General features: G+C 29.8%; 1 protein-coding gene across 3 annotated transcripts in view; it reads left to right on the top strand.

The window, feature by feature from the left end:
- Window positions 1-19,916, top strand: part of LOC106636699 (homeobox protein unc-42) — a 639,872-nt gene that overhangs the window by 81,860 nt on the left and 538,096 nt on the right. The window contains exon 2 of one of the 3 annotated variants that reach the window (XM_089589251.1): window positions 5,350-5,361. The exons of the other annotated variants lie outside the window; for them this stretch is intronic. Coding sequence (XP_089445377.1) covers window positions 5,350-5,361 — 12 coding nt within the window. The remainder of the gene's footprint in view (window positions 1-5,349; window positions 5,362-19,916) is intronic. 3 annotated transcript variants of the gene reach the window in all.

Raw genomic sequence — 19,916 nt, 5'->3', positions numbered from 1 at the left:
CGCGTCTTTCTCGGCCCGCGTCAAGTATGGGTTCGCCTCATGTGCCATCATGATTTCATTGTGCAGTCACTGGACTCGCCCGCGATATTCCATAATTAATTCGTTATTCCATTGCGTGACAGTTTGAAGCTCCGCTTAAGTGTCTCTATTCCTCCTCTTTTATTAAATCTTCGTGATAGCGCCGACAGAAGCTCGTCAATCGAATTAAATAACGATAATCTCGTGCAGAATTGATCATCCGCTATGCCTCGCAATTTATTTCCCAAAAGTCCTATGAAATATTTTTCATACTGGGCAGGTATTGTTCCCTTTGTCATCCTTACCATTTGCTTAAATAAGAAGAACTGCACGGGGTCTCCATTATACAGTGGTATCCCATTTACTGCGTTGTTTAGGTAGCCTAATATATTAAGATTCGAGCCTAAGGCTAACGGTACCCCTGTTTGTTGCCTATTACTAGGAAAGAATTGCATGGTTTGATGCTGAGGATTATCGCGTATGTTACTTTGTGTCCTTTGAAAAGATTCTGCCTGATTATTTATCAACAGCTCGGTTGGTCAGTCACATGCAGGGAAAAGGTATTCTGTATTTGTATACACGTCATTATGATTTTCTTCGTATCCAAACCTTAGCCTATTTGTCCTATTGTTTGATGTATAGTAGTTATAATTTTTGTCATTTGAATGCAGAGGTGGCCAATCGCAGAATGGTATAAAAGGTTGTTTATATTTTCACTGTTGTTATTGCATTGTTCACTGTTCGTATTTTCTTGTTCTCGCCGTTTGGTATGCTTTTCCTGCCAACTCGTTTTGCCTAGCCCTAATTGATCACGTTTCCTGTCTACCCCTATGTTCTCCTTAATCACATTCTCTTTTAATTCTGATTTTTCTGGTGCAATTTCCAACATCTCTATTTCTGCTGTTTCATTCGTTGGCTCTGCTAATTTTGTATTAGGATTTTTCTTAAATAAAATTTTTGGTTTTATATTTTTAAATATCTTTAACATAAGAACTTGATTTTTCTTATCCATCTTCTCATAGAGTGCATACGATTCGGAGTCGTGTTCAAGCATAACCGTTATTGTATCTGAATCTTCCTGTGTCATGGAAAAAGCTTCGTTTTAACCATCCCTACCGTTATCAATCTCTTCCCCGTAGTCGGACATCAATATTTCCTTCCCCCTTTTTTTTTTACATTAGAGTGATGTGAGCTTAATTATATTAGTTGATTTCAGTCCACGCACGAAGAAATAATAGAGAAAAAAGGATTCCTAATTTATTTCCGATTCTGTATTTCTATTTTACTGGCTTCTAAAACGAGCGGAACTAGCCGTATTCGGGTTAAGTATTATTTTTTGTACGTCGTTTCCTTAGCTAAACAACCCCGACGGACAATAAGTATATATATTTGAGAGGATAAAAAGAATTATTACTTACTTTGACAGAATGCACAAGACGATGAGCGCCAATATACTTTAAGTCATCCTCTTTACGATGGTTCCTTTTGAAACTGGATGTTGACTCTTGTCCTTTCTTACTCGATAGCAGCTACAGGTGACTGCCTTGAATTTTCTGCGCCTGTTGTTGCACTGCATTATGTGTGCTTCCCGATTGTTGCCCGAAAATTCCGAAATATCACGTGTAAAAAAAAAATTTTATTTCGAGACAAAACCCACCCCACACTTAGCACCAAAACTGTTACGTAGGATTTTAAAGGTTCGGGGTGCTTAATAACAACGTGGCAGTTAAACTCAATCAATTACTTTATTGCTATATTCCTTGAGGGAAGGCGCCTTGCCGTCCCGGGTGACTTATTGCGACTTTCCTTCTTCTAGTCCCGACGTTCAAGAGCCCTGTGGCCACTGCTGCGAGCCTTTTTATGCTCTTCCTTCCCCCACTTGTGCTTCTTCCTAATACTTATAGCTGAGGCCCATCCCACGTAGTATGTTCCATACGTACTGTACGTGACACTCTGTTAAATATTTTTTATTTAAAAAATAATGTACGTCTGATTGATGAAAAATTTTTTTCATTGCTACTGGATATAAGAGAAGGCGAAATTGAATCTTTTAGAATTATTTAGACATGGAAAACAAAGGACATATGTTCAAAAATTTCTAATAATAATGATGATCTTTTTATAAGTAAAGCTATATTAACATCTTACAATGGATACACATTTTTGAACAAAAAAATTTTGAATAATATAGTAGAAAAAGTTGTATCGTATTAAAATATTGGTAAATTAACTAACAAAGAAGTGAATAAATCAGACGATAGTATTTATTTTCATATCCCTTGAAAAAAGGTGTAAGTGTATTTAATGTGAAAAAAGTTTCAAAAGAAATTATCACTTACAGAGACATTTGAAAAGTCATGAAAAAAACGTTAAAAAAAATATTTGTCAAAATTGTGAAAAAGGTTAAGTAAGAGCAGAGCACCTAAAAAGACATTTAAGAGTATGTATTTAAAATAAATATCTTAAGTAAGATAATTGTAACAAAATTTTTTGTTATGGTCAAATAAAATTATATGTAAAAATTAGACCACTTGTAACAGTTAATATACAAGGCTTTACAAATATATTTACATTATACATGGGGAAGCTGGGGAAGAGTTGGGAGGAGCAGGGGGAGCTAGCGAAAAAGGAGGATTACTTGCTAGGATGTATACTAGTGAGGCTAACGCCCCCCTGCGCACTCAACGCGCCAACCCCCCACTAACAACTTGACTAGACACAATAATGACATTTCTTGTGTATTTATTAACGCAGGCTGAAAATAATTTCACAACAGCAGAATACGTGACTCGCGAAGGAGTTGATAAATCACATGATTAACTTAACATTATTAAATTAACATAAATAATAATTTTCCAATAGTATTTTGGAATAATATTAGAGAGGGTCTTCCATTACACAAATTAAACTTAAAAATAAATGCTATAGTAGTGTTAATAAAAACTTAAGTATGTCAGGTGGTCTTTGTAGAGGCATAAGATTAAAAATAACAAAATTATTTAAGTGTAATATAGAAGCAGAAATAATTATGGGAGAAGAAAAAAGCAAAGCTTACATTCCTAAAATAACATTGAATACTGGCACCTTATTATCATTACCTCTTGTCTGCTATAAAAAACAGTTTTCTTTTCTATTAGCATGTTCTATATTTATTAAAAAATCAGAAAAACAGAGTTTTGATTCTTTAAGATTGTATATTCAGAAACCTCTATTCTCTTATTGACAATTATACGTTGCTTTATTAAGATGTAAGTATCCAAAAAAAATTTTTATTCAAATTGCATCCAAAAAAGAATCAGAAATTAAAAATATTGTTTAGCTAGAAATTTTTCAGTATTTCAAAAATATGTATTTTTAAAGATCGTCACATTAAAACAGACGTATGTTAATTTATAAAAACCATAAAAAACAAATATGTGAAAAATGTGGAAAGGGTTTTTAGAGAGCAAATGGGTTAAAATAACACATAAAATGTTACAACATTAAGATGAAAAAATGAATTATTGTTTTAAAAGCTTAATTGTGTTAGTCTATTTAATAATACCTCCTTCTGAAATCTGTCTTTTACTTAATAAAGTCCTCAAGTAATCAAGAATTTTATATTTGGGTAAAGTAGACATGGACCAGAAAGAGATTTAAAATGTAAAAGTTCAATCAAATTAAGCAAATAATGGTACTTCAGAGACACATAATAAGTAAGGGAAAGCAAATAGATAGAGGAAGACCTATGATCAGTGACTTAAAAAACCCTAAAAACGAGGTATGACTTAGGTACTCAGTTGCGTATATTTTTTAACATTTATGATGGTGAAACATTAGATAAATAATTATTTTATTTGAGGGAAGGTTTAGTGGAGGTGGAGGGGGAGCAAGGGGGAGTGGGGGAAAGCTTACTAAAATATAATTTGATTAAAAATGACGTTAAAACGAGCAAATAACTACGTCAATCGAGGGGGAGTGAGGGGATCGAGGGAAACCGGGGGGGGGGGCTGTGACTTACTTTTGTTAAAACAAACATATTATATAGGGAAATATATATATATGTATACTAGTAGGGCTTTGTACTGTATTTATGCACGATGTTCTCACGAAGTTCAACCATCGTGAGTATCAAACTATTGTTTTTATTTTTTTTTATTCGTTTTTCAAGTTTTTTATTTAGTAAACAACATGAATGCAGTACTAACGTTTACAGAGCTTCGTTCTTCCTGTGGGTTTAGCGACTCCCTTGTTACCTGAAAAGTTGTGTCTATACTCATCTCATATTTAAAGAACTTTGATCTTACCGTGGGTCCCATGACTCATTAATACCCCCTGGTTTATTTGTTTTAATTTCCTTTATAATTTTTTCATTTTTTCTTTTTTTTTTTTTTTTTTTTTTTTTTTTTTAATTCTTGTTTTGATTCTTTTTTAATTTCTTGTTTTATTCTTTTTTATCATTTCTTGTTTTATCTTTTTTATATTTAATTATATTACATTTTTTTTTATTGTTTTGTATTTCCTTTATTCAATTTCTTTTTTTATTTTAATACTTAATATTCTTTTTTTCATTCCCTTTTTTATCTCATTTTTTTGACTTCATTGTATTTATTTATGTCTTTTGTAATTTTATTTCATTTTATTTTTACATTTTATTTCATTAATTAAAAAAAAAATTTTGTTTTTACTTATTTTTTTGCGATTTTATAGCCCATCAATACAATTTTTGTTTTATTTTTATGTAATCACTCAATCACATTGTGCCATTATTTGCTTATCAAATTTAAAATAAGTGCCCTTGAAAACCATTAAAACGATATAATACTCAAAATACATTTATATAATGATCTTACATAATTTATTTATAATTGATTTAATGAATTACTTTATTTATGTAATTATGTTATAATGTAACATAATTTGTTTGTCGAATTCGAAATGAGCACCTGTAAAAACCATTGATACTTTTTTTTTTTTTTTTTGTATTAAGTATTTAGAAAACAAATACAAATATAATTTATGATGAATCGAATGTATTATCAGTGAATGCATGCGAATATGGAATAATTTAGTTACGAACCACACCATAAGTACAAAAAATGGAATTTCCATAGCCGGCAGCGCTCGTAGCAGAGTGGGTAAGGTAATGGACTAATTTGCAGGAGGTCAAGGGATCAAATCTCATGATTGGAAAATGTTGTTTTTTTTTTTTTTTTTTTTTTTTTAGAATTGTAAAAGAAAAAAATCCAAAGCGGAAAAAAAATTATTGTAAGAAAATAAAATTAAAATTTGTTTAAAAATTAATTACTTGGGAGTGTGAGGGGGAATGGTGGGCAAAGGTGTGCAGAAGAGTAACAGGGCACGGTTGGCAGATATAGATATATAGTGGGGAGAAGGGAAGTATTTAGTGAACAGTAGGTAAGGGGAACGGGGTAAGGGGGGAGACTCGAGAGGAAGGAACTTTGGGTGAAACCACTTTTTAAAAAAAAAAAAATCTGTCGGTTTTAATATTCCAGCCCCCCGAGTGTCTCGACATAAAAAACTTCGTTCTAAAAAAGTTATACATTTATCAGTAAATATCCACACCACCCAGAAGGTACTATTAAGGTACGTTAAGAGTTTTAGAACTTTTCATTACGTTTAGGAAAAAAAGGGATGCATTGTTTTTATATAATTAAATTTTAAACAACAAAAAGCTTTAATCACTTTAATCACAAATAAGTTATTTAAATTTTATATAACATATACTTTATATTATTTTTGTTACTATTATGCATTCTATATTTTATCAACTGAAATAAGTGGTTAAACAGAATTTTTTATTCTCAGACTCAATGACAAATATGAAAATAATTTCTTTACAGTATTCCACACTATAAATTCGAAAAATCGTTTGTACTATGTAGTCTTAAAATTTAATTCAAAATCAAACTTAATATTTTAAAAATTTTTTTTGAATGAACGATATAAAACTTAGTGTAAAAAGGATCGGAAATTGCTTATTCAAAACTTTTTCTCATTTTATGTATCGTGACGAAAATTTCCACATGAGAGCTCGTTCTTTAGCATTCAATAATATTGTAAATAAATGGCAAAATTATTATGAACTTATATCAGGAAACAGTTATTATAAAAATGTTAAAAATAGTGAAAATTTTATTATCATAGTGTCAAAAAATGGGACTTATGGTACAAGTATTGGAATTAAAAGCTTCTTTGATTTACTACATGTTCACGTTATAGTTAATTTCTCGAACAATTATATTAAAACATATGAAAATTTAAATAGTAATCTTAAACTAAAAATCAATCTTAAAGGAAAAATATAATAAAAAATATTGCAAATGGTAAATTAAACATTGTATCTCCAAAAGATCAGGAAAGATTTTTTTTTGAACTTGCATTAAATAAAGAAAACGTTTTGACATCGTTCTAAGATATAAGAACATATAAAGGAATAACTTATGAAACTTTTAAAGATACTTCAATTGCAATGGATTTAATAGACAATGATGAAAAAAATCGATGATATTTTTAAGGAAGCAATTGCTGTTATGTTTTCATATCAATTAAAACAATATTCTTTGCTTGGTTTTCAATTTTAGAAAACGTTTAAGAAGATAAATTATGGAATAAATACAAAAATTTTTTTTTAAGGGTTTGCCTAATACTAAAGATAATTTAGCTCTTTTTCATATTTACTAAATTTTAGAATCAGAAGATAAATTATGTAAATGCTTTTATTTACCTACACAAAAAAAAATTGAGAGTAGAAAAGAAGATATACATGATAAAATACGTCTCAGTAAAGAAATGTTTAACTCGATGTGTAAAAGTTTGAATAATGACCAGAAAACTATATTTTTTATTATTTGCGAACAAAAAAATAACAATTTCTCTATAGATAATCCTGGAGGGTCAGGAAAAAATATAGAGAGTGCATTTTTAGAATTCAAGTCAGATAAAAGAAAAATTAAGAAAAGTTGATTTAATGATTTGTAATGAGTCTTTCATGATTCCAAAAAGGGCATTGGTAATAGTAGACAGAACGTGAAGAGATTTAAGTAACACTGAAAAATATTTTGAAAGTAAATTAATTATTTTAGGAGGTGATTTTTGTCAGATTCTCCGAGTGATAAAAAACGGTAATAGAAAAATTATGCTCGAACAAACTATTAAATCCTCATTTCTATGGAATTCATTCCAAATTTTAAAATTATAAATCAATATTCGCTCTAAGGGTAAAGAATTTTTTCAATTATTATTAAAAATTGGGAAAGGGGAAATAAAAACTTTTAACATTCCTTAAATTCGAATCTCAAATGATGAATGTTCTCAAATATTTTCTAGTATCTACAATTGTTCGATGAATATTATTATACTTACATCGCATAACGAGAACACCTATTATTTGAATAATAAAATTATTTTTAAATTAACTGGAGATAATTAAACTTACTATCGTATAGATAAGGCAACTTATAAAGTTGTTAACTCAGACGATAATATTTATTTAAATTTTCCAGTAAAAATGTTTAACATTATTCGTGAAGGATTACCATCCACCTCATGAACTCAATCTAAGAATTGGTACAATAGTGATGTTACTGAGAAATTTAAGTATATCAGATGGACTCTGTAATGAAACACGCTTACGAATCACAAAATTATTAAAGGATAGTATAGAATATAAAATAATAACTGGAGAAAAAGTTTAAAATGAAGTCTTTATTTTAAAAATAACTTTAGGCACAGGAAACTCCTCAACATTACCGTTTATTTCGTATCGTAAGAAATTTCCAATCGTTATGGCATTTGCTATGACAATAAACATATCCCTAGGTCAAAGTTTCGACGATATAGGTTTGTATTTAAAAAAACCCTTATTTTCTTAGTGTCAATTATAAGTGGCATTATTAAGATGCAAAGATAAAAATAATTTATTTATTGAAGTAGAAAGGCAAAAAAATACAGAAATAGAAAATATTATTTTGAAAGAGATTTTAACATAATTTATTGACTTTACTTGATGATTTTTAAAAATAAATTGGCAATATTTATGGTAATAAATTGAAAGTCGCTTATTAATGTTTTATTATTTAACAAGTATACATGACATGATGTATGAAAAATGGTGTGGGGGGCCTGTGGGAGGCTGCGGGAGGTCTGTGAAGGGACTGGCATAATTGTGTGGTGGAACTGTAGGGGGGCTGTGGGGGGCTATGGATGTCTAAAGAAAAAGTTACAAAATATCAAATTAACGATGAAATTGGTCCAATTTAAGCTTATTTGTGGGGGTCTGTGGGGTCGGGGAGTGTTGAGGGTCTGTGGGGGGCCTGTGGGGGTATATGTGGAACGCCCCATACAAATCACTATATAATATAGGGAGATATACATACACATGTTACTATTTGATTCATCAACACCTTCATAGGTTGCATTATCAATGCTGTATGCTAAATACAGTACGTTGATCCTATGGTATTTTCTTTATTGTTTTTAGTAGGAGATGTAAGATATAGTACAAGTAAGGGAGAAAAATTTTTAACAAAAACAGAAACTATTACGTTGCTTTAATATTACTTATATTGAACTTCCTATCAACCAAATCGTTAAATTTTTAGTTAAATACTTAATGCTAGAGGATTAACGCAACAACTTTTTTTGCATGCATGTATTATGATAGAAAGCAATATAATAACATTATCAAGATGCAATGGTAATAATGCGAAATTTTGGATGACCTGGTTTTTTTATTACCGTTACATGTAACCCTTAATGGTTAGAAATGAAACAAATTTAAAAAAAACTTTTCTGAAGGCACCACTCCAAATGATATACCAAATATAACTGTTGGATTATTTCATACAAAATAAAAATTAACTTTAGACAGTATAACTCAACACTATATTTTTGAAAAAGTTATTGCTTACGTTCACCCCACTGAATTTCAAAAAAGAGAATTACCTCATTCTCATATGATTGTAACATTGCATGCAAACAGTAAATTATGCACGATCATAGACACCGTTAAATATATATTTTAGCAGGAATTCCACTTAATTTACAAATACAAAAATTAGTTATTAAACACATGCTTCATGGACCTCATGGTAAAAATAGTCTATGTCTTATCAGTCATCAAAAAATTTGTACAAAAAAGTTCCAAAAAAATTAACTGATAATACTGTATTTACAAAAATGGGTATCGAAATTACAAAAGAAGAGAGTCATTCATACTGAAGAAGATAGAGCACCACGTAAAATAACGAAAGAGGTGTGAGTGATAAAAATGACGATACAGAAATTTTTGATGAAATATCAGATTATGTAGATGGCCTTTACTTAAGCCCTATGGAAACAGCATGGCGATTGCAAGAGTTGCCTCTGTGGAGACGTAGTCGTTCCGTATTTAATTTACCAGTAATATTAAAAATAAACAAAATTTAGTTATTCAAAAAAATGATATATTTAAAACTGTAGAAAACTCTAAAATAGCATTAACGGCTTGGTTAAAATAAAATGAAATAGATAGATTCGCAGAAAAATCAGATACGTAAATATTTAAGAATATTACTGTTTTAATTTGAGGGTAAAAACTTGGGTCGGAAGAGAAAGAGTTGGAAGTAATTTAACGATAGGGCTACTAAAAATAGTGTCACCTAAGGATTCTGATTTTTTTTTGTAATTTTCAATTGCGCAAGTGGAGCTGAATCTTTCAAAGTTTTAGAACATTTGAGAACATCCATAACAGTATATTTAGAAATACTGCTACTGCTTTAGGTGGAGTTGAACACGACTCTTAAATATATAAAATATTTAAGGAAGCCTGTAACTCTATGCTGCCATATTAACTAAGAAAGTTTTGGGCATGGTTTTTGATGTATGAAGACGTTTGTGGTAAGGCTATTTGGGAATCACTCTAGTTAATTTCTATTGAAAATTCAAAAGATGATAAACAAAACAATGCTTTATTACATTTTAATGAAATCTATAACTTTAAAGAAAAACCATGTAAAGATTACGGACTATCAGAACTCAATGAAACAGTAAAGTCTGTAAATATTAAGGACAATAAAACTGTAACTAATTTACCAACGAATTTTAAGGACTTATTTGTTTACCTAAATAGTAATCAAATAATAATTTTTAATGAAATTATTAACATTCATACAAAATTATATTTTATTGATGGTCCAAAAGGTTCTGTAAAAATATTTTAATACAAAAAATACATTTTTTATTCTTTGTTCAAAAAAAAGAAATTTATATCTATGGCTTGGGCAAGAGTTACTTTGTTACCGAAAGGAATGACAAGTCATAGAACATTTTGATGATTATGAGATTTAAATAACATTGAAAATTCTTTTTTATAATACGAAGCTAATAAGAAAAAAATTACGAGAAGTAAATGTAACTATTTAGGATGAAGCTTTAGCTATCTATAAAAAAGGCTTTGAAAATAGTAGATACAACTTTAGAAGATTTTTTTTTTGCTGCATTATCTTGGTGGTTTGCCGCCAGAGTAATTTCTTTGGATCTTTGGTGTATCCCACGCCCTGAGGTTCTGGGCTGGTCCATTTTGATCGAAGTTATTGGTTATTTCTTAGCGGCATTCTAGTTATTTTTCTAACACAACCCTGGTGTCTGGGTTATAGATTATGTTGGTTTTTTCTTGTGGATTTCAATGCGTTGTATGTTTTGTATTATCCTGGGTACTAGACTCAGCTGAAGGAGTTCACTGCATAGTCCATGGGCCTCTATTGGGTTACGAGAATCGCTTCCGATTCCTTTATGTTTGTGCTGAAAGGATTTTTGTTTAATTGTTGGGGGTAACGCAGTGTTCTTAGATTATCTTCAAGGAAGAAAGAAGTGGTCTGTAACCACCACAGATGTGATTGCTAAGGCAATCACCCTTAGGGGATTACAGTGTACAGCGATAACAATAATAAGTTTGCGTTACTCAAAATGTAGTCGATTTTTTTTCAGACTCCTCTTTGCCTTTCACATGTTCCATGCTAGCAGCCTAAGTTTTGTCATGTTTTAACATATTCTAGAATTTTTCGTTGATTATAGCACCTCATTTTTATTTTGGTAACGGTTTATTATCTTATTTTTATTTTTATCATGATGGTTACATAATTTTTATTATTTTTTATTAAAAAAAAAAATTTTTTGTAAATTTTTCGTTAAAAAACGCCGAACGTGCATCTTGTATGCTTTATTTTTTATTCCCGCTTCGTTTATATGTTTTGTTATAATTCCTTACCTTCACTTGTATGCATGTATGTATTTTTGTACTTCATCAGTCCTAACATTATTGTTAATTTATCTGCTACTGTCCATGTATATTTTTTTTCATGGTGCCTTCAAGGGTCGTAGAAAAAAGAAAAAAATTTTATTACTTATATTCTCAATATTGTTTCTTGAGACGGGTGTCGGTTAATTGTCTAAATGTCTGTTGGTTACGCAGTTATTAGTTATTCTATATTTTTGAAAGAGTAATTACTATAATTTTTTCAATCTATTTTTTATTATTTTTGTAACAAAGTCATCTGGATGAAAATTTTTGGACAACACACGCCATATGTAGAAAATGTTCTCAATTCTGAGTTGACTGTCATAAAGTTTGAGAATTTTGTCAATCATATTTATAACAAAGCCTTTTTTTACCAACATAGGGTGGTGTGTGTGGTAATTTAATACATGTTTATTACTGATAGGTTTCTTGTACCAATCAAGAGAACAACTTTTTCTTACATTTTTAATGATTAACATCTCTATCAAAGGCAACGAGTTGTCAACCTCGTTCTTTACTGTAAATTGTATAAAACTATTGTAAGTCTTCAATTTATTTAGAATATTGTGTACTTGTGTTTTTTTAACTATTGCTAAGATGTCATCTACATAATGTTTGTATAGCAAAATGTCATCTTATTGTTTTAATAATACATTCTCTATAACCTGTTCAAAAACTATATCAGCAAATACCGGACTCACGAATTCCCCGTGGGACACCCTATAGCTTGCTGAAAAAAAAATTTATTGAACCGGAAACAAGTTGAGGCAAGCAACAATTCTACACCTCTCATGAACACATCTATAGACATGGCAACTGAATTTTGTAAATATTTCCACTTGTTTTTAAAACCTCTAATAATAAGATCATGGGGCAAGCTTGTATACAGAGACACTACATTAAAAAAGATCAGATAAAACTCTTCAGGTGTTTCAATATTGGAAAGATATTTTTTTATATCATAAGAATTTTTGACAGTAAGTTTAGGTTTCAGAATGGATTTTTTTAATAAACTGGAGATAAGTTTATGTAGAAAATAAGTAGGTGACCCTATTAATGCGACAATCAGTCTAACCAGTATGTTATCTTTGTGTATTTTAGAGTTTCATGTGCCCTCGACAAAGGAGTGTTGTCAACCATAGAGACAAAACTCTTTGGTCTATGCATGTCATCAAAAATACACCTAAAGAGTGTAGAGTTGTTGCTTGCTTCGACTTGTTTCCAGTTTAATAAAAAATTTTTTCAGCAAACCATATGGTGTCCCACGGGAGGATGTGTAAGCCCGGTGTTTGCTGATATAGTTTTAGAACAGGTGATAGAGAATGTATTATTAAAACTATCAGATGACAGTTTGCTATACAAATGTTATGTAGATGACATCCTAGCAATAGTTAAAAAACACAATTACAAAATATTCTAAATAAATTCAACACTTGAATAATTAAACAGTTTCATACAATTAACAGTAAAGAACGAGGTTAACAACTCTATGCCTTTTCCAGACTTGTTAATTTTATTAGACATGGCAGAAAACGGTTTTTTTCTTGATTAATACGGAAAACCTAGCAGTACTAATCGTGTATTGAATTATCACACACACCACCCTATGTCAGTGAAAAAATTCATTGTCTTAAACATGACTGACAAAATGTTTCAACTATGTAATAGTAAATTTAGAGCTAAGAGCAGTCTGTATATTTGGCGTGTATTGTCTGAAAACTGTTATCCAGATGACTTTGTTACAAAAATAATATAAAATAGATTTGAAAAATACTGTTTCAGTAATAGAAATCAACAAAATTTTGTTTAGGAACGTGAAAAACTGCTTATAATTATACCTTACCATCCAATTATTGCTTCTAAATGCAATAATTACTTACAATCCTAAAATTTTCGTGTAATAAATAGTATTAACCAAAAATTATTTTTAATTATAAGATTGGGAAAAGATACTTTAGACACACGTTGTTTACTCAGTTAAATGTCAAATATGTAACTAAATCTGTTTAGGTTAAAGTTTACGAAAACTTATGACAAGATAAAAAGAACATGAATGTTTATATAAAAATAAGACTTCTTTAAAATCTGCCTTTTTTCTACATGCGAGGGAACATAATCATAGTTTTGACTTTAATATTAACATAAATAACAAAAATATCAAAATAAGAGGTACTGAACAAAACAAACGACAAAGAGAAATTATAGCAATGTTAAACATTTTCTACTTTTAACATAACATTAATAGAAAAAATGACTTAGATAAATTAGCTAACACATACATGTGTATCATTTTATAGTTTTAGAAGAAACAATCAAATAACAATACTTTCAGTTGAAACTAACAAAAATGTGTTAATCCGTACTTATGGACTTCTTGTAACTATATACACGCTCACACATTTATACACAGTTTCACTAATAGCTAGATAATCAAACTTGACCCCTAATGTATACGTGTACATGAAGACCGCGTAGCTTGTAATCTCATTGCACGTTTATCCGTCAGTGTGAACAGTCTACCTATAGTTTATAATTGAAATATTTCTCTCCTGTAACATGTTTTCTGTATTAAATGAAACCGTTGGTCTATAATGCGTGAGGTTTTTTCGTTAAAAAGTAAAGAGGTATTACACGTATTGTATCTTAACCCTTATTTTATTTTATGTTCATTTAGAGTTAGCCAACATATTCGTTAATGTGTTTACAGTCTTGATAAGGTCTCCAAGATGAGACGAAATATTAACAAGTGTATAAATAAAATGATTTTCGCTCCAGCAAATCCAAGTGGTGTTTTATTGTTGATGGAAATCCTAAATAATATTTTATATTTTCTTTTCGTAGAATTTGTTGTTCACTCGCAGCTTGTCTGAGGGCCGCGAATCATTAAAAAATAACGCTTTTTCCTGTACATTCATACACGTATGTTTCTGTGTATTCAGTCTACTTTTATAATATTATATTGGTGTGTTAACTTTGTTATTTTTATATTCTGTTTTGTTTCTGTCAAGATCCTTTTTTTATTATTATTGTAATTTTTATTATTACTATTATTATTTTTTAATTATAACTTTTGTCATTGTATTGTCGTCAGTTAATAGCTTGCAGTCACTTTAAGGATCTGGTGGTGGTGGTGGTGGTAGTTCAGATGGGGGCCCTGTGTGCCTTCCGTTAGCTGTATCATTTTCTTGCCCTCTCTCATTTTTTTTGCTTTTTATGTACTGTATAAGTACTTGTATGAAAACGTGCCTAGTTTATAAACATTGTGCTTACTTTTACCTTTTTTTTTATTTTTTGTGCTGTTGTACTATTTAACGTTTGTCGCGTGTTACAATAAGCTATTATTAAGGGCGTAATTAAAAAATTCGACTTTGGTTTGTTTAATAAGTCCAGTTGTCTCTTGTGTGACCATCGCTTTCTTTCCTTAATTAAAACTGCTACTGGTATACTCGTCGTTTTCACTCCACTTCGAAATTCTGGTTCTTTCATAATATAACCCAATTTCCAGTCCGCCATTCCTTGGAGAATAAGATTATCCTCAACAGAAGCGATCGATCTGACCATTTATCTCTGATGCTTACTCTGTCGTATAGCTTCTTTTATATATAAATATATATATATATAAATATATATATATATATATACAAAACAAGAAGTTTAAAGTGTTTTTTCAATACGGTAGTAGAAGTTTGAAGATTTTATAGAAGTTTGAGGAGCATCCTTAAACTTTCAATATGCGAATATCGATGTTTGAGGATGCTTCTCAAAGTTCGTTCGTTACTTTTGAGGAGTCTCTTCAAACTTCATTTATGACCTTTGAGGAGTCGCCTCAAACTTACAATACAAACTTAAAAACTTTCATTAGTTCAAAAAAAAACTAATGATTGCTATCAAATAACAGTTTTTGCATTAGCTTAGAAATTAAATTAACACTTGTTTAATAGAAAATTACTGTACTTGAAATCTAAAAACAATCAAAAAAATTGTATTTAGGCAAATTTGTTTTAATGTGCTGCCTGGCACGAATTTTTGGTACAAAACACTTTTAGTTCCATCCCTTTAAGATGCTCACAGTTAAAGAATGTATTAAAGTACACACAAGAATTAGTATAACTCGTTAGCTTAAAAAAAAGCGTTGTAAGTATGATAAGTTATCGGTCAAAAAGCAAATATAAGTTTGTTAACAAGTTTTCATGTAAGTTCGGTTGTCTGATCTTATTTAAAAAACTACATCAGAACATAGATAAGAACTTACATAAAAACTTTCACAAGTATTTGTACCACAATTTGTAAAAGTTCTTATGAATTACTTTTTGCGGGGTGATACTATTGAAATCTTTTACTAACTGATAATAATAAAGTATGTAAATGTAATAAAAAAATCTCCAAACATCTATGCTGACACTGAAATACATTATATTATTCTCAAACATTTGTTTTTATATATTAACGCCTCACAATGTATGTACGTATGTAGATCAGAGATGTCATGTTGTAAAGTCAGTTAAGTATGTGTCATTTATTATATTTACAACGTGTCATTAAAAATGAATTTATTACATTTGGTACTTCACAACACGTTTAACGTCGTTGCTGCAAAGAGGGTATGTGTAGATGTGTAAGGAAGTACTTAAACAATCGAGGGATTCGATCATAGACTTATACAGATAGACTGCGCACTCCAGTAGAACTGCTGGGGCTTACATCATGGTGGTGAGGATGGATCTCAGCGGACACTGTCTCTTTCTTACATCGTGCCTGAGAGCCTTTATGGCTATGTTCCTGAAAGGCTTGGTTAGTTAAGTCAGTTAAGGTCACGTGATCATTTAACATGAGTGCGAGAGAGACCGTAACATCATATTTTTTCCCTCGCACTCATGATAAATGATCACGTCACCTTAACTGACTTAACTAACTGAGCCTTTCACAAACGCAGAGTATGTATTCATGACATTACGACTGTCTTGACCAATAGAGAGCACTTTGGAGTCCACGGGATACAATTCAATTCTTTGCGTTTTCAATAATTATTTTAGCAGTGAAAATGGTATGAAAAAATTTTGAGAAAAAAACTATAATAAAAATCAAGGGTTATTGGGCTATTTTCAGAAAACAATTTATTTATAATTTACGAGAAATGCTCATTGTAACTGACTATCGAAAAAGTTGTAGGTGACTTCATAAGCTTATATAAATTGATTAAAACATTCAAATATATCATGAACAATATATAAATATATAAGGGCCAATAATCAGATAATTTTTAGATTTTGTTAAGGCTCTGTTCTCTTCTCTCTAAGGCTAGAAATTTATGTATTAGTATTTAAAATGAACACTAGAAATTAAGTTTTTCCTTCAAATGCCGTCTCTATTAAAAAAAACCATGTGATTTTACCACATGGTAAAATACGTTATTTGACCATATGGTTTTTAGTCATTTACCACATGGTTTTGTCTCAAACAACCATATGGTTTTTAAAAACCACATACTTTCTTGAAAAATCGTATGGTTTTCCAGTATGTTATGAGGTTTTTAAGCATTTTTCATTAAAGGCTGAATGAAAAAAGCTGTAAAAATATTAGATTGATAAGCTGCCTAACATTGAAATTACAAAGGTAATACGTGAAACAAGGAACTTTGGGATGGATAAAACAGTTATGAGAGTAAATTTTTTTTTTTTTTTGAAAAATATATATTTAAACCTACTTGTTACAACTGAATTAATTAATAAATGGCAAATTTTCACATTTAAACTAATGATTCTCTAACGATTTTTCAGAAAAAAAGCATGGCAGCCCTTACAGGGCACTTTTCGTACATCTAACGCACCATTTTTTATTGATTTTACTGGTATCATTTTTTTGTCAGCTCAAACTATAAATTATACCCAATATTTCTTATTTTAGCAATTGTGTTCCTTTTTATTTTGGCATCAGAACACTTCATATACAGTTTTACCATACTTTCTTCTGCATGCTGTCGCTTTAAGTGTCTGGAAAACTGCGTTTCAAACGTTAGACAGTAGCAACAAAATGGAACTCTCCTTTTTGGTTCGTCTATTTGTCCATTTCTTAATTTTTTCAAAAATTCCATCTTTCTTACTATAAATTGAGACGGTTCTTCAAAAAAACCTGAAATAATAGTGTTATAAGAATATCCAATTCATTATTGTCACCAGGCACAACCTTAGTTTTATGAAAAACAAAGTAATCGTTAACGTATATTTATAAGACTGAATGGTAAAAATAATATTTTGGTCGAAGCCAACTGTGGTAATAATCAAAAATAAAATTTAGTTAGGTCTGTGGCTAGTAATGCTAACCATCTAACTGAAAAAAGCTTTAATTTGATTTTTTTTTTAGAAGAGTAGAATAATTCAAATGTAAACTCTGTTGAGAATAGGTATGGACAAATCATGGAGACTTTAAGTGTCGTGTTATTGAAGCGAATTTGTTTTTTTTTTTATTAAGACATGGTTTTGAGAAAGTTTATCGTAACCAAACTTATGTAAAATTAAAATAATAAGGCTGTTTTTCTATTGTTTTGTATTTTTGTATATTAAATCCCCCATCCTGGCCAAGTAAGCTGACATGTATTAAAGTATACATAAACAATAAAAATAAATTTTATGTCACCATTTTTGTCATAGAGCGCTCGTGAAAAATCTGGACTAATACAAGGACATGTTAAGAGCCGTAACATTATATTTGTCTTTTTAAAGTGGACGCGTTCGAAAATTGAAATGGTTAAAACTTCTGACTATAGTCAAGTCTGCAAAGGAAAGTTTATTGTCAATCTCTAGTTAGCTAAAAAAGAAGTATTGTTTTTAAGTTAGTTTATAAAACGCTCTTACTTTCCAGTACAAGTTTTAACAGTATTATTATTGCAAGAGTAAAAAACCTTTTGACAAAAAATAATTATCGTTTGAACTTTATTAACAAAAACATAAATGTTGGATTAAAAAGACACAATTACTTAATCACAACAAAACTACTATAAACACTTATCCTCTCTGCAAAATTGGTATACCATAAATAGACAATAATTTTGAAAAAAAATCCACCATGTTAAGACTTTACAACTTTAATACTTACCCTCTTATCAAGAACAAACTAAATCACGTCGTTTGAACAATAATTCTGTTTTCGTTATCATCAAAATATTTTTAACCATAAATTTGATTAGAACATTAACATCATTGACAAAAAATCTAATTATAAAAAAAAATTTGCTTCTAAAATGCTTCTTTAAACTAGACAAGCATAAAAGTAGAAGAAAGAAAGATGTTCTTTCTCTTATTCAAGCGTACCTTTCTTCACTACAAGAGTTTAAATGTCCCAACCAAGTTCATCGCCCTTTACCGCCTACCTTTGTTTTTCACCTCCATAAGCGCAACCTTGTTGTGTAATTTATTGTCAGTCGATAGTTCAACAGGTGACGAGAGAGACAATATACTTGCGTGCTCCTGGTAATTATTGGTTATTGGGTTATTGTTTATATTCATTATTTATATCTTAAATTTTATTTAATTTTTGTGTGTAAGCTTTATCACATATCTTTTTGTGTTTTTAATTTAGTAGACTGATGAGGCTGACACAAATGATCAAAAAAACGTTGCATTTATAAACTAACACAAGAAAATTGAAATACACCTTGTATTTATTTTGTATCTTGCCCCCGACATAGCACCGATCACCTTAAACTTCAAAGTTAATCGAAGGGCACTGTCTTTATTAATGTCAAAAACGAAGACTGACTGTAGGCAAAGAAGAAAAAAGAAAGTGTAAAGTGTGAGATCGAAAGAATATATCTTGCGGTTAAAGCCTTCTTATAAGCTGATGAAAATTTCCATATTGCTTAAGTTAGCCTGAGATAATGATACAGTCCACATCTGAAAACATGGGTCCATATACAATAGCAAACTAAAATATTTGAGCTTTAGTAAGGAGGAGGATGAAAATATTCGAGAACCTCTTGTAAAAAAGCATATTGAGCCATCTCAACGAAAAGTAAAAAAGTAAAAAGAAATTATTATTTCGAAAATATTTGCTCTGATTTGAAGAAATATGGATATGATTCATAACAAAAAATTATATACATAATCGATTATTTTTACACTGTAAAAAGTTTTTGAAAATTTTTTTAAATCCGCTACAGATATATACGTAAGATTTTAATTTTTTTCATTATTAAATTCATTCACATATTATTTTAACAATTTCAAACCCTGAATTTATTAGCTTGCTCTATTCACTAGATAGATACTGTGACTAAAATGAGTATGTCATAAATAACATTTGTTTTTCTCAAAAAACTATTTATTTACAATTTTTAGTAAAAAATACATTATCACAGGTAAATGTTATTTTTACAAAAAATATTAAACTTCATTAGTAAAAATAAAACAAATAATTACTAACAGTATTTACAACACTCTCCTTGTAACGCTGTTCTTCTAATATCACTTTAAAATAATTGTTAATTTTGTATATAAATATCACACAATTACTTTAGTTTCTATCACTTTAAAAAAAAATTATTTGTGTGCTGCTGATAAAAATCTGATATTGAATTATGTAAGAAAAAGTTTATGAGGATAAAAACTGTGAAGAATAAAAAATG

Source organism: Copidosoma floridanum, unplaced genomic scaffold (assembly GCF_036245765.1).
Source record: "Copidosoma floridanum isolate Cflo_tuat_1 unplaced genomic scaffold, Cflo_Japanese_pri ptg000008l, whole genome shotgun sequence".
Lineage (NCBI taxonomy): Eukaryota > Metazoa > Arthropoda > Insecta > Hymenoptera > Encyrtidae > Copidosoma > Copidosoma floridanum.
This window is presented reverse-complemented; position numbering and strand designations above follow the sequence as displayed.